Source organism: Vanessa atalanta, chromosome 15 (assembly GCF_905147765.1).
Source record: "Vanessa atalanta chromosome 15, ilVanAtal1.2, whole genome shotgun sequence".
NCBI lineage: Eukaryota > Metazoa > Arthropoda > Insecta > Lepidoptera > Nymphalidae > Vanessa > Vanessa atalanta.
The window spans coordinates 5,699,669-5,713,234 of record NC_061885.1 but is presented as its reverse complement, the minus strand read 5'-3'; the positions used below and the strand labels follow the sequence as shown (position 1 = coordinate 5,713,234).

The window sequence follows — 13,566 nt, the reverse complement described above, 5'->3', positions numbered from 1 at the left end:
ATAAATAAAGTTTTGTTTTGCCATATCCAAAGTTATTTTTTTCTAAAATATTTCCTGGCAGTAAAATTTTAAATTACATGTATACATGTAATTCCAAGTTTTTTTTTCCGATGGTGTCTTCAAATAATTGAAAAACATATTTCACCAAAACATATATATGTTTTAAATAAAGAAAATACAACAGTCAGAAAATAATATTTTATTACATAAGTTAAAAAAATTACATTTTCATTTGAATAATTTGTTGGGTAGCTATTTTCACGATACCATCAAAATCTTCATGGAGGTGTGATCGCCAAAACTTACATCTACCCCAAACCAAAGCTGGGAAATTAGGTGAAGATATACCCTGAAATATTCGAGCTATACTTCGTCCTGTAAATTTACAATCTTTGTAAGTCGCAATCAAAGCGCGGACATCGGAAGCCACTCGTTCAACATCTAATGGTCGTTCTTCCAATACAATATTATCAGGTAAATTATTCTCTCTTGTGAAATAGTTATTAATTATTAGTTTTAATTCATCAGATTTTTCTTTAAGTGCTTCTTCAGTAAAATTAATTTTGTCACAAGATATATTGCGAAGTTGATAAAAAACTCTATTAATTTCTTCCAATTGACATAACATAACCTTTTCTTGAGTATGTACAGTCTCATGCAACTCATCTAATACACTGTCTAACTCTGAAGCAGACAAATCACCTGGAGCTTTAAGTCGAAAACCAAGTGTATTAAATTCTACTTTCAGATAAGACCTTTTTGATATTCCATCTTTTGTTATCCATTCTAAATTTTTTAAGTGATACTTTGTCATTCCACTTTCCCACCCAATTGCAGCGGCTACTTCTATAACATTAAATTCTAAAATGCTATTTTTTGTTATGTTCGAGTCTTTTTTTCCTTGTATTAAATATGCCATGGCAAGTGGAGGACAGGTTTTAGCTGCTTCTAGAATTTTTATAGGTCCACCATAAGACGAAATTTTACATATTGTGTAAGCATTATTAAGAACTTTTATGTAATGTTTATGGTGAAGTTCTACATAACACAATAATGTAGCAATATTTTCAGATGGTAAATCCAATTCTTCAACTGTATTATCAATAGGAATACCTACTTCGTGACCTGCACATCTTAGTGGTTGTTTCGTTGTTGAATTTGACATATTTTCGGTAGATATGCAATTACAAGGAATAAATACTTTCTGCAGTAATTTTCTTATAACTGGTCTATCAATGGAGTTGGCATAAATATGTTTCAGTAGTTCATCCTTGTCATTGTTATTCTCATTCATAAAAACATGGCAAAATGCAGGCTGTCCATCTCGTCCAGCTCTACCAACTTCTTGTACATAAGATTCAAAACTAGGGGGCATATTATAATGAATAATACATCTAATATCTGATTTATTAATACCCATTCCAAAAGCAACAGTTGCAACTATAATTTTTAGTGAGCCATCCATAAAATGTTTTTGAATTTTTCTTCTTTGGGCAGCTGACATACCCGCATGATATGCTTCAGCAATATAAGACATTCTCTTACGTTTGTTGCTTGCCTTCTCCATATTTATTTTTCCAGGCTGTGAGAGACATGACCTTATAACAGCCGCAACCCTTTCACATTCATTTCTTCTAATGCAATAAACAATTACAGAATTGAATAAACTTATTTTTTCCGATGCTAATAAAGATACAATAGCTCTATCTTTATCTTTTTCAAATGATATAGACAAATGGAGGTTATTTGGTAAGGCTGGATTAGTTAAAACACCTTTGAAACCATCTGATATGTTAATATGACTAATAATACTTTTAATAGTAGCTTGACTTGCTGTAGCTGTTAAGCCAAGAATGCATGTAACATTTAACTTTTCCCTCAGTACTCTACAAATCATTAAATAACTAGGTCGAAAATTATGACTCCATTGTGAAACACAATGAGCTTCATCAATGCAGGCAAATGCAATTTGAGGTAAAGATTTAAATAATCCAGCAAATCCACTTGAAGAATCTCCAGAAATCAAAGCTTCAGGTGACATTAAAAGAACATTAATTTCTCCACTTTTTACATACTCAATAATTTTACGCCTTTGTGTTGGCTGCTGATTGGTATGTAAGCATGCAGCTTTTAAAAATTGTGGCATGCTTAATACTTGATCTTCCATCAAGGAAACTAATGGGGATATAACAAGAGTAATGCATTTGTAATATTTGCTGTAAATATAAGCTGGAAGCTGGTAACAAAGTGACTTTCCACCTCCAGTTGATAATATGAGCAATGTGGACAATCCACAGAGAATTCTCTTAATGGCTTTTTCTTGCCCTGGAAGAAATGAATTGTGCCCAAATTCATTTAGTGCTTCAGATAATTCTTTTAAATTTTCTTCACCTTCAGTGTACACAGGTTTAACTTTAGTTGTCACTTCAGGTGTTTCAGCTAATAACTTTAAAAAGTCTTCAGGAACTTTGCTTGCTTCAAAAAGTAATGAGCACAACTGATCTTCTACTGGTTTATTGTTTTCCTCTTTCTTATTATCAGCAATGATTTTTTGCATATCTGCCAATGTCATCATGTTATGCTCCTCACAATTTTCCAAAGGCAAAAGTGTATCTTCCCTATGTGCTGTACAATATCTACCCATATGTCCTTCTAAGCCACATTTGAAACATGTTATTTTTCCTTGTTCAGGAAATTCCATTCCACCGTGGAGGGCCTTTTTATCTTTCCATAACTTCTTTTTGTATTTTGAATAACTAATATTCTTTCTACCCCTTACAAAAACTTTTTTTTCTATATTGATTTTAACAAAATTTTCATTCAATGTACCATTTTGAATTTTATTTTCCATCTTATCACATTCCACTACTCTTGGTGTAAGTTTAGTTTTATCTTTCACTGAAGCTGTTTCAATAGTTTCAAGGATATCTGATATATTGTTATGTCTTGGTTGTATTTTTTCATTTAATCCAAATGGCATATATTCAGCAAAATCTGGTTGATGTGTTATTTGCTCAAAAGATTGTTTGTTTTCGTTCTTCTTAATTTTACTAACTTTTTCTTTATTTCCTTTTCTTTGTTTATTTTCATTTCTTGTGTTTGTAATTGTACTAATTGTATCTTCATTTTGTTCTTCTTTATGTCTACTTTCATTATCATTCACTTTACAAGTCTTGTGCTTTTTAAGAGCTGGTTTAAGTTTACTTATAGCAATATCATCATCTGATTCACTATTTTCAACATAATCACACACTTTCTCCACAGGATGTACCATTGTAATATTACCTAATCCAAACTTTTCCACTTGATCATTACTTTGCATCTCATCAGTAAAACCAGTTGCTCTTTCAACCCAACCCTTATTAATTTGTCTCATAGGTAAAGTTTGTAATGTATTTATTATATTTCCAGGAGCAATTAAACTTTCATTATTGTGTAAGTTTTTAAAAGTTAGCCTTAGAGATGCAACCTCATTCTCTTCCCCTTCTATACTATTTTTATTAATAGAATTATCAATTACATTAGTATCACTATTTATTTCAGACTTTTCATGATTTACAGATTCAGTACTATTGCCACTTTCTATAATTGGCTTATTCTTTAAAGGTTGCTCGGCCTGACTTTTAGCAATTATGCTTTTTCTAGGATTCCTTAAGGAAAATTTTGTGTTTTGAAATAATTTTTTAGACAATTTATCAGTAAAAGTATTTTCATTAAGATAATTAGATTTTGGACTCGATAGCAATCTGTCAAGTTCTTGAACACTGGGCAATGTAGGTAATATTGATTCTTGAGTTGTTGTTATATCTGCAATATTTTCTAAGTGTAGAGCTGGTTCTGGGGACAAAACTGATTCTTCATCAGGGTCACAAATAGACAAAGAGTTCTCGAGTGCTGCACTTTTAAGGTGAAAATACTTTTTATATGCATATTTTATATTTGAAGGAGCTTCTTTTATATCTAACTTTGATGGAGTTCGCGAGTGTTTTAATTTGAAATCTTTTTCCCAATTTTTTACTATTAATTTACTTTTCACATATGCTTTATCTTTTTTAATAGCTTCTATTAAATCCATAGTTTGACTTAATTAAAAATGCCTTATTTATTAAATATATAAATGATTGCTGTTTTGATAAAAAAACTTCACTAAGCGTAAGCAATAACTAATTTCGCGCCTTTGAAAACTCTGACAAGTGGCAAATTGACAGTGAAAAGTTGACAATGGATGTGTCAACGTCGGCTGTCAACATTTCATGAATGAGATACGAAGTGAATTCTTACAGAATTGCACTGCTGACAGATTTTATACAACCGGTATATTCTCATGTTTTTTATAAATCGAAGAAAAAGTACTAAATGTATTAATTCTTATACAATTATGGGCGCAAATTTAATTAAAATAGAGTACCGTTACTTTGCCTACTAAAAGACTTATCTTAAGAAAGTAATACTCTCGAAAAATAACTGGCTATTAATATAATCTATATTTAACACTTTTATACTATCGCTAACACATTAACTATCGATATGCAACACTTAATTTATTGCTGGAATGAATCTCAAAAATATCATGAGCGTATTTTAGGAAACATAACATTTATTTTAATTGAAGCTCAAATCACATCACTTAAAACAAAACAAGTAAATTCAGAAATACTCGCAAATAATAAAAATATTTTGCAACTGAATGCTTTCTGTAATAATGTAAATGATTCAAGTCCCAATGTAGCTACTACAGTATCTATTACACATCGGCGACGCTGCTTCTTTTGGAATGATAATTTACCTCTGTGCATTTTACCACCCCCAGAGAAGTAATTTATAATTAGGTTCTCGTAATATATCATTGTGTTCTAATCAATGATATTCTAATAAATAGATATGTTATACACTTACTAAACAACAGAAAAAAGTGTTCTGCGCCGGGGGCCGATTATTATACATTTCACTACAAGTAAAAAGGAAAGCTTGATAAAAACAATAAGAATAAAAGAGGCAACAAGATGTTTTAATTGCGTGTGAATGTAAACAAATATTCGGGCCACCAATCACCGCACGTTGCCATCATAGACAAACAAATTCATTATTCAGAAGGTACAAACCACGTGTACAGAATTTGTAGCCGGGATTTATGCCTATGTAGGGGTTCTGGTCCCTAGCTTACTTGTTGTTACTATTCGTAGATATTTCTTGAGTAAAAGAACACTTTCTTGCTGGTCGATGATGATTTCATTTCAAAAATGTGTAGATATATATACAAAATCTAGGAATAATATTATCCAATGAAATAATTACAGTGCATATTTACAAATTCTTTCGTCCAAAGAAAACGCTTACTTTTCTACCAATAGAAAGTTATAAAATTTACAATGATAAAAATTATGATTCAGCCAATTAAAAGTTATACATTACAATTGAAAATATTTTGGAAATTAAACTACGAATTAAATGTTCGATTTTTCGACCAATGACGACGCTGCAATTTCGTATGTTCATTTCGTGTGTTGACACGAAAATCCGATAGAGCGCGCTGGGTATGCGCCGTATGCGCTTGCCGATTCTCGCGTAGTATAAATAGCTCCCGAATTTGTTTATAATTACTACCTACTAGTCTACCATCCGGTAGACCCCGATCATCTCCTAAAGGTGGACGGGGCAGTAAATCATATAAGCTCTATGCCACCAACGGACGAACCACTGACTCCGACGTCAGCCGATGAAATCAAATCGATCGTCAAAACACTGCAAATTAAAAAATCTCCCGGTGCGGACCGGATAACAAACAAAGCGGTCAAGCGCTTACCGCAACAAATCATAGCACTTCTAGTGCTAATATTCAATGCCCTTCTGGCAGGTTGCTCCTTTCCCGACCAATGGAAAGAAGCAATAGTCATAGGAATCCCAAAACCAGGGAAACCCAGGAATTAGCCCACGAGCTATCGTCCCATCAGCTTACTGAGCACTCTCGGCAAAATATACGAGAGAATCAAATTAGTTAGAATAAAGGCCATCATACAGGCCAGACAAATCACAATAAACGAGCAATTCGGTTTTAGAGCCGAACACTCGTGTGTCAATCAGGTCCACCGCTTAACGGAAGACATATTAAAAGGTTTTGCCTTCAGCAAATCCACTTCCACAGGAGCTCTATTCTTCGACGTAGCGAAAGCATTCAACAAAGTCTGGCACAACGGTTTATTATATAAACTGCAATCACTAGGGTTGCCAGACAGTCTCGTGCACATCATACGAGACTACTTGACGAATCGCACCTTCCGCTACCGAGTAGAAGGCACTCTGTCCTCATCTCGCCCCATCAGGGCTGGAGTCCCTCAGGGCTCCGCGCTATCCCCGATTCTGTACTGCCTCTTCACCAATGACATACCGAACGTCACTAAAAAGGTCAACTTAGCCCTCTTCGCGGACGATACCGCACTATATACCACCTCGACCTCAACAAAAATCATCACCACACGACTCCAATCCGCAGCCAACGCACTAGGCAACTGGTTTAGGAAATGGAGAATCGAGGTAAACCCCGACAAAAGCGTAGCAGTACACTTCACTAGGAATCCCATCTACATCAAGTGGAATCAGGGCAAACCAGAGACATTAAATTATTCAACCAACCGATACCGTGGAAATCGGAAGCCAAATACCTAGGGTGACTACCCTAGACAGGAAATTAAACTTCAACTCACACATTACCAGAGTCCGAAACAAAGCAGCGTTCGTACTAGGAAGACTGTATATGATACTATGCGGGCGGAGTAAAATGTCTTTTAGAAATAAGACGACACTATACAAAGCCTGCATACGTCCTATCATGACCTATGCGAGCCCTGTCTTTGCCAACATCAAAGCGTTGCAAATCAAAAAGTTGTAGACAATACAAAATCGATTTCTCCGCATCGCCACGGATTCGCCGTACATCCGTAACGTATACTTTCACAAAGACTTCGACATCGATTCGATCGCGAAACACCTCAAAATACTTTCCATGGCGTACTTTGAAAGAGCCAAGCAACATAACAATCCGTTGATAGCACAAGCTTGTCAATACACCTCCCTCAGAGGTAATTTACCTAACAGACTCAGGTGACCTATGCACGTCCTGAACGACGAAGACGATAGCTTCACTATCGCAAACGCACCATTAGTAGTAGGGAAAACAACAACCACCACACTACACAACTCACACCCACAGCGTTTCCGCCGGCAGAAACGAGGACCCAGATTCAAAAAAATGACTCAACCATGATACAAAAAAGAAAGGTTTATAATTTAGTCGGTGTGCGTCACTGGACGTCGACGCATGCATGAACAATAATGTAGAATGCAATTCCTACACCTATATAACAAATAAATAGTATAAAACCTACGAGGAAAAGACGGTAAATAGTCAAACTCGCTGTTGTCACACACTAAGGTAATATAAACGATATTGTAATTTCAGTAGTTCGGGATGGCAAAATAAAATTATGTTGTACCATGATGTTTCAATCTCTCTCTATGTTTTTACAATGCCCCAATCATCCAATTGTTTTCCTTATGACAGCTCAATCACTTTTAAAATAAGAAATAGTGTTACATACCAGTATTAAATGTTATAAAATAATATCAACTAAAGTTGTACAAATTATTGATCAATTAATTACAATAATAATTGTAATAATATGTAATAATAATAATGTGACATTATTAATGATATTATTAATTATGATATCCTATGACGTAGCACCGTATTGGAGGCTAGAACTAGTATCGTAACAATATATTTCTTTGTTTACGAACAATAGCGATCCACTTTTGAAGCCTGATTACATTGGTAGCTTTATTTTAACATATTATGTTAATAATAAACTAATTATATTTTCTTTTCTTAAATTCGACAACTTTAATTTATAATTAAATGTATCAAACAAAATTATAAAAAGGTTATTAAAAGAAAAAGAGAACTCTGGAGTAAAGATGACTTTACTGCCTAATATTCGCATCTGTACTTTTATTCTATGTCAGGAATGCACGCATCCTTGTCGTTCTTACGACAAAAAATATATTTTCCATCTCTTTCTTTTTTCAAACCTCCAAATATCGGAATATTAGAAAAATAAATGAAATAAATCAAAGTATATTGCTTACTTACATGTGGTATGAGATCCCTTGTGTTTTATTAACTTTGGTATCGTAATTGGTACACTTTCTAAATACACACGATGGCATTTTGGATAGTTATTACGAGGAGCGCGAAACGTATTACTCTTTGTCGTGCGCGACACAGACTAAAGACAATACGTCCCAATTAGGACGTTTTCTGGTCTTCACTTTTTGCGCGTCTATAACATATCTGTTTACTAGAACATCATTGGTTCTAATTAAGACAAGTAATTTTGTTGAGGTCTTTTGTAACAGTTATCAACAAAATGTAATTGCTCTTACAACAGACTAATGTATGCAATGTTTTTTTTATTATATTTACTAATCATCGTTTGCCTACATTGACTCCTAGGGAGATTTTGTGGAATACAGGTAGTTACAGATTAGCAGTTTATAGATTTAGTTAATAAAAAAATATTATGACATCAACAAATTACTGTATACCCTTTGTACCCTTTTGAAATCAAAGCTACTAGAAGCTGGAAGACTTTAAAACAACACAATCGAAATAAATACATTTGTTAAAAAGACAAATTTATTTATAAAATAACAATATTTATTAAAAAAATATAGAATTTGAGTGTCATATCCGTTTTAAACGGCCTGATTTATCAACTTTGCCTATAGTTCCTTTTGGATCCGGTGAATAAGAACTCCATTCAGATAATGAGCATTGTTGAAATTTGTAATTACCACATGAAACATTATCATTGTTCGTATTTGATATACATGAACCTAAAACATTATAAAATTCTAAATTTAAACTATCTATCCATTCTATTAAGTCACCTTTTATTCTTTTTATATTTGAATTAGATATTTCCACTAACAAATTTTTTTCTTCTTGTTCAGGTAAAAATTTTATAGGTTTCGTAAATGTTACATTTTTATACGAATTTTGAGAACCACTGTGAACTAAATTAGCTTCTTGATGGGAAATTTCTTTGCCAGAGAAGTATTCCAATGGTGTTATGAGAAATTTTGTTCTTGCAATTAATGTTTTTTGATCGAACAATCCAACTTTCCATATACCAGGTAAAAAAGGTTGTTTTATGGTAGGTTTAATAAAATTTGTTAAATTATTTTCATCTTTTTGTATTATATTTACATCTGCCACCATTCCAGCTGGATCCAACCAAAGCACTGTTAAATTTCCTAAAGTTTTATCAATCTGTGCAGAAAATTGATATAACAAGACTGGTTCTGAAAGTGGACCTAAAACATTACCTAAATTTCGAAAGGTCATTTCTTTCTGATCATATTCTGAGCTTACTTTAAAAACCTTTATAAAATCAACATTCCGATTTTCAAAGTTTAAATCTAAATGATGTTTTGGTTTATACCATGTTTCCAAAAATACTTCTTTATTTTGAACTAATGCTTTGTGTAAAATCAAGTTACCCTTGTATACATCAGCATATTTATATATGTTGACTTCAATTATTTCATTTGTTTTAATCTGACAACCTTCTCCACTGAGTATTTTAGCATTGAGGCGGACAATACTTTCTGCGTGAGTGAGTATTGTATCATCTGTAGGAGCTGTTAAATCATCAATATCATAAAGATTTTGCCAATAAGCTTCCAAATTATTAATTAAATAATGGTCTGTATATCCTATGTATTTTTCTACTCTTGTAATAATCTCTTGATTTATAATTGGTTCAAATTTCCTTGCAAAAAATAGCTGGCGTGATTGCGTATTTTGTATTCTTGGCCAGTCTTCAGTTTTGAAATCATTAGGAGAACATCCACACCAATCCACAACATGTTTATATTGACACTTACAGCCAAGTTTCCTTTTCCAATTTGTGACATGTAAATTGTTATCTACATATGTATTACAAAAATGTGAATTTCGCAACACTGTGTGAAAATAAGACTCTGCAGGTAACAAAGTGTGTTCAAATATAACTTCTAAACCTCTCAAAAGTTCATCATGTTTCCCAATAACATAACTCACAAACTCTGGCGATAGAGCTATCCAATCACTCCCTCCATCAACAACTATTCCCTGAGGTAATTTCCTTTCACCGACCCTCCACATATGTGTTTCACATTCAATAAAAGTCTTATCAAGACCTTGTTTTTTAATGAACCTTTGTACTTCCCGCCCATGAGACTTCACAAAATTAAAACCTTTATTTACAGATAAGAATTTTTCAAGTTCTTCTAATGATTTAATAGGAAAGTCACTTTCACTCAAGTTTATAACATAGTCCCATTTCCATCCTAATTGTGATACGTCCCTCATTGATGAGAGTAACATTTTGAGAAGTGATGCACCACCCCATATTGTGGAATATCTTTTTTTTGCTAGCTTTATGTTTGGGAATTTTTTTTCCAATTTAAATAATTTACGATGTAAGTAATCCTGTCTCTGAAATATTGAAATAAAAAATTAATATTATGTTTTTGTTAAACAAAATTTTAATAAAAAAATTAGTACTCACTTTATCAACATGTATGTAAAAGTAATGACTTGTTCTATAAAGAGCATTTATTAGTCTATGCACTTGACGCAATGCTCTCCCATTTAATGTTAAAAGAAACACAATTTGAACTGAAGTTATTTCATCACCAGGATTTTTAGGCAATTGTGGAAGAAATTCTGGAAAATTATGAGTAATAGTTTTATACTTATGAATTATAACCATTACCATTTAATATTACTTTTATCAGCTGTTCCCACATGTTTAAACAAAATATAGGATTCTCCTTCAAGTAGAAAAAAGCTTTACTCAGGATAATTTAATTAAGAATTAATGTAGGATCTAAAACTGATAGGAATAAATAAAATTATACATACTATCTAAACCAGTTTCGTATACATTCATAGTGAAATAACCACCACAAAGTTGTAACGAATCACCTGGACACTTCATATCACATGACACATCAGAAGTTTTAGCAGTTGCTGGAGGTTCATTCTCACCACAGAAACATTCAGTGCTAAAAATAAATTTTTGAACATAAGACAAGCTAGAATATTTCATTGTTTAATTGTAGGTATATAATAATATCTAGTATAGATGGTAAAATTAATTAAATAATATATAGTATTAGGATGGTTTACTTAATTACAAATTTTAATATTTAAATAAGTGTTGGAAAATACATGCAAATGTGCAATAAAAATATCTTGACTTACGCATATTGTACTCCTGCATAAGGAAATCCAGCTTGTACACAGATATCCAAACAAAACGTTGGGGAATTTGTATTTGCATAATTACCATAAAAACTTGTCAGTAATCTCATTTTTTTTTCATCTAAATAGCATCCTAAATGATATCCGTATGTTTTTTGTTTTGAAATACAATGATTTGTTAATTTTTTAGGATAAAAGTTACCATTCTGTATTAGACAAGTCTTATTAACAATTTGTTGCTTACAAATTTGAGTCTTGGCTCTGTGTATAGCTGAGATAGCTTCTCGATTTTTAATTTCACAAGTTGGTTTAAAATCTAATTCTTCTAACCTCAATTGTGTTATAACTTTATTATGAGGTCTAGAATTCAAATCTTCATCGTCTTCAACGCTGGGTCCCTGTCTCCTGGCGGAAACATCATCTACTTCATTTCTCGCCAATGACGTATATCCTTGCCTTTTAAGTAAATTGTCATGAACAGAAGGAAAGAAGCTTATTGAAATAAATAATTGAGCAAAAAATGTAGTTAAAACTATTAACCCCAGACACTTTGCGTATTTGTAAAAAATTCTTCGAACAATCGCCATTATGATTGTTGAACATCATGGTTAAATAATCTTAATTTTGTTTAATGTGACAAAATATGAAATGTTTCTAAACTGTTTAGTAAAGTACATTTTAAATGAATATAATTTCCTAAATTAATATTTATATACTTGTAGGTACATGGTACATATTATTTATGTTGTTTAAAGAAGTTCAAGTGACAAGAACTCTAGTCTATGCTTCGCTTTAGCATACTGTTTTTTAGTGTGTTCTGGAATCTGGATATAGATTACAAATTATATTTCTAACATAAAAAAAGAAACTATCGAACTTCAGAAATCCGATAAAAACTTAGAATAATACATAAATTTAATTATATATTGCAACTGATAAAATGGAATACAAGCTTTGCGACCAGTAGACTTTTTTTAAATATATTTATGTAAGTCTGATGTCCTCCTGAGTACTATCGGCCAATGGGGCTGGTCTGTAGCCATAAATCAACCCGACTGCCCAAAATATATTATTAACACGCGTAAATATAAGGCAAGCAGTGTCAAACAAAACTACATTATCCATTCCTTCATGATTCGAGATCAACACTTTTTGAGCTAGCCTCTAGCTAGACAAATAAGGCAGTATATATGAGTACACATATAAATTAGTATATATTTTTTAAATAAACATATTATTTTAATTATTGCATCAAGTTGCTATCTTGATGAATAATAGTAACAAAAACAATATTTTTTAAATGATCTAAAAAGGACAATCAAAACCGATTAAAAAACATATAGGAATAAACAAATAGGAATTTAAGACAAAATAAGCCCACATACGTCTTTTTGGACGATGACAGTCTCTTTTAGAACGATTAAATGAATCACAACGATAAAGAAAAGGTGCTTAACGAATGGCTTAGAAAACTTACTTCCAGAGTATTAAGGTTATCGATCCATAACGTCGGAGGTTGGACCAAACATTTAGGACATAAATGCGAAAAATTCTGGTAACCTCGACCGTATTACTAACAAAAATATCGTTTACTTCTGCATCTTCTCGTTGTACGTACCATTGCATTCGCTCTGCATAGGGCGTCCTCGATTCCATCAATGTTGATGCCGAATTACGCTCTAGTCCAAGAAACCCGTAAAAAGTTTGATATACATACATGATCACCATCACCGTAAAGCCTCTGGTAAAGCTTTTTCCTAATCTGATATCTCCATATCTTTAGAGCGAACGTATAATTGTATGTTTCTCCAAAGAGTTCCATTAAGTGTTTCAACTTGTCCATTCCCTGGGGATTATATGGAGTTGTTCGACTACAAGCTATCCCAAGAGAGTAAAGAAATTGCTTCTATTGTTCAGACATAAATGTCGTTCCTCTGTCTGAGTGTACATAAAGCGGAGTGCCAAACATAAAGAAAAGATCCTTTAAACATTTAATTACAGTCGTTGCAGTCATATCTTTGCAGGGATAAGTGAATGGAAATCGGCTGTATTCATTAATAATCGTTAACATATATTTATTTTGCGTATTGGACGGCAAGGGTCCCATAAAATCTATGTTCAATCGTTCAAATGGAGAAGTAGCTTTAATGAGTAGATATTTATTTTTATTAAAACGAGGCTTGATTTCAGCACACACTCTACAGAAAGTAGTTATAAGTTTTATGTCATTGATAGAGTATGAAAGGTTTTTAGTTCTT

The 13,566-nt window shown here is 32.5% G+C and overlaps 2 protein-coding genes across 2 annotated transcripts; both read right to left on the bottom strand.

The window, feature by feature from the left end:
* Positions 1 to 183: 183 nt before the first annotated feature.
* Positions 184 to 4,201, bottom strand: LOC125069502 (ATP-dependent DNA helicase Q4). The gene has a single exon (XM_047679019.1). The coding sequence runs from the start codon at positions 4,073 to 4,075 to the stop codon at positions 221 to 223; it is 3,855 nt and encodes a 1,284-aa protein (XP_047534975.1). The 5' UTR covers positions 4,076 to 4,201; the 3' UTR covers positions 184 to 220.
* A 4,469-nt stretch (positions 4,202 to 8,670) lies between these two features.
* Positions 8,671 to 12,083, bottom strand: LOC125069414 (xylosyltransferase oxt). Its single transcript, XM_047678903.1, has 4 exons — positions 11,309 to 12,083; positions 10,967 to 11,109; positions 10,611 to 10,768; positions 8,671 to 10,537 (listed from the first exon to the last, which is right to left on the bottom strand). Exons 1-4 carry the CDS (start codon positions 11,893 to 11,895, stop codon positions 8,741 to 8,743), a joined length of 2,685 nt encoding a protein of 894 aa, XP_047534859.1. The 5' UTR covers positions 11,896 to 12,083; the 3' UTR covers positions 8,671 to 8,740.
* Positions 12,084 to 13,566: the final 1,483 nt, after the last annotated feature.

Coding starts and splice junctions, on each gene's coding strand:
- LOC125069502 (XM_047679019.1), bottom strand. CDS start 4,075: ATGGATTTAATAGAAGCTATTAAAAAAGATAAAGCATATGTGAAAAGT.
- LOC125069414 (XM_047678903.1), bottom strand. CDS start 11,895: ATGGCGATTGTTCGAAGAATTTTTTACAAATACGCAAAGTGTCTGGGG. Junction 10,769..10,966: donor ATACGAAACTGGTTTAGATA/GTATGTATAATT, acceptor ATAATTTTCCAG/AATTTCTTCCACAATTGCCT. Junction 10,538..10,610: donor TTTACATACATGTTGATAAA/GTGAGTACTAAT, acceptor TCAATATTTCAG/AGACAGGATTACTTACATCG.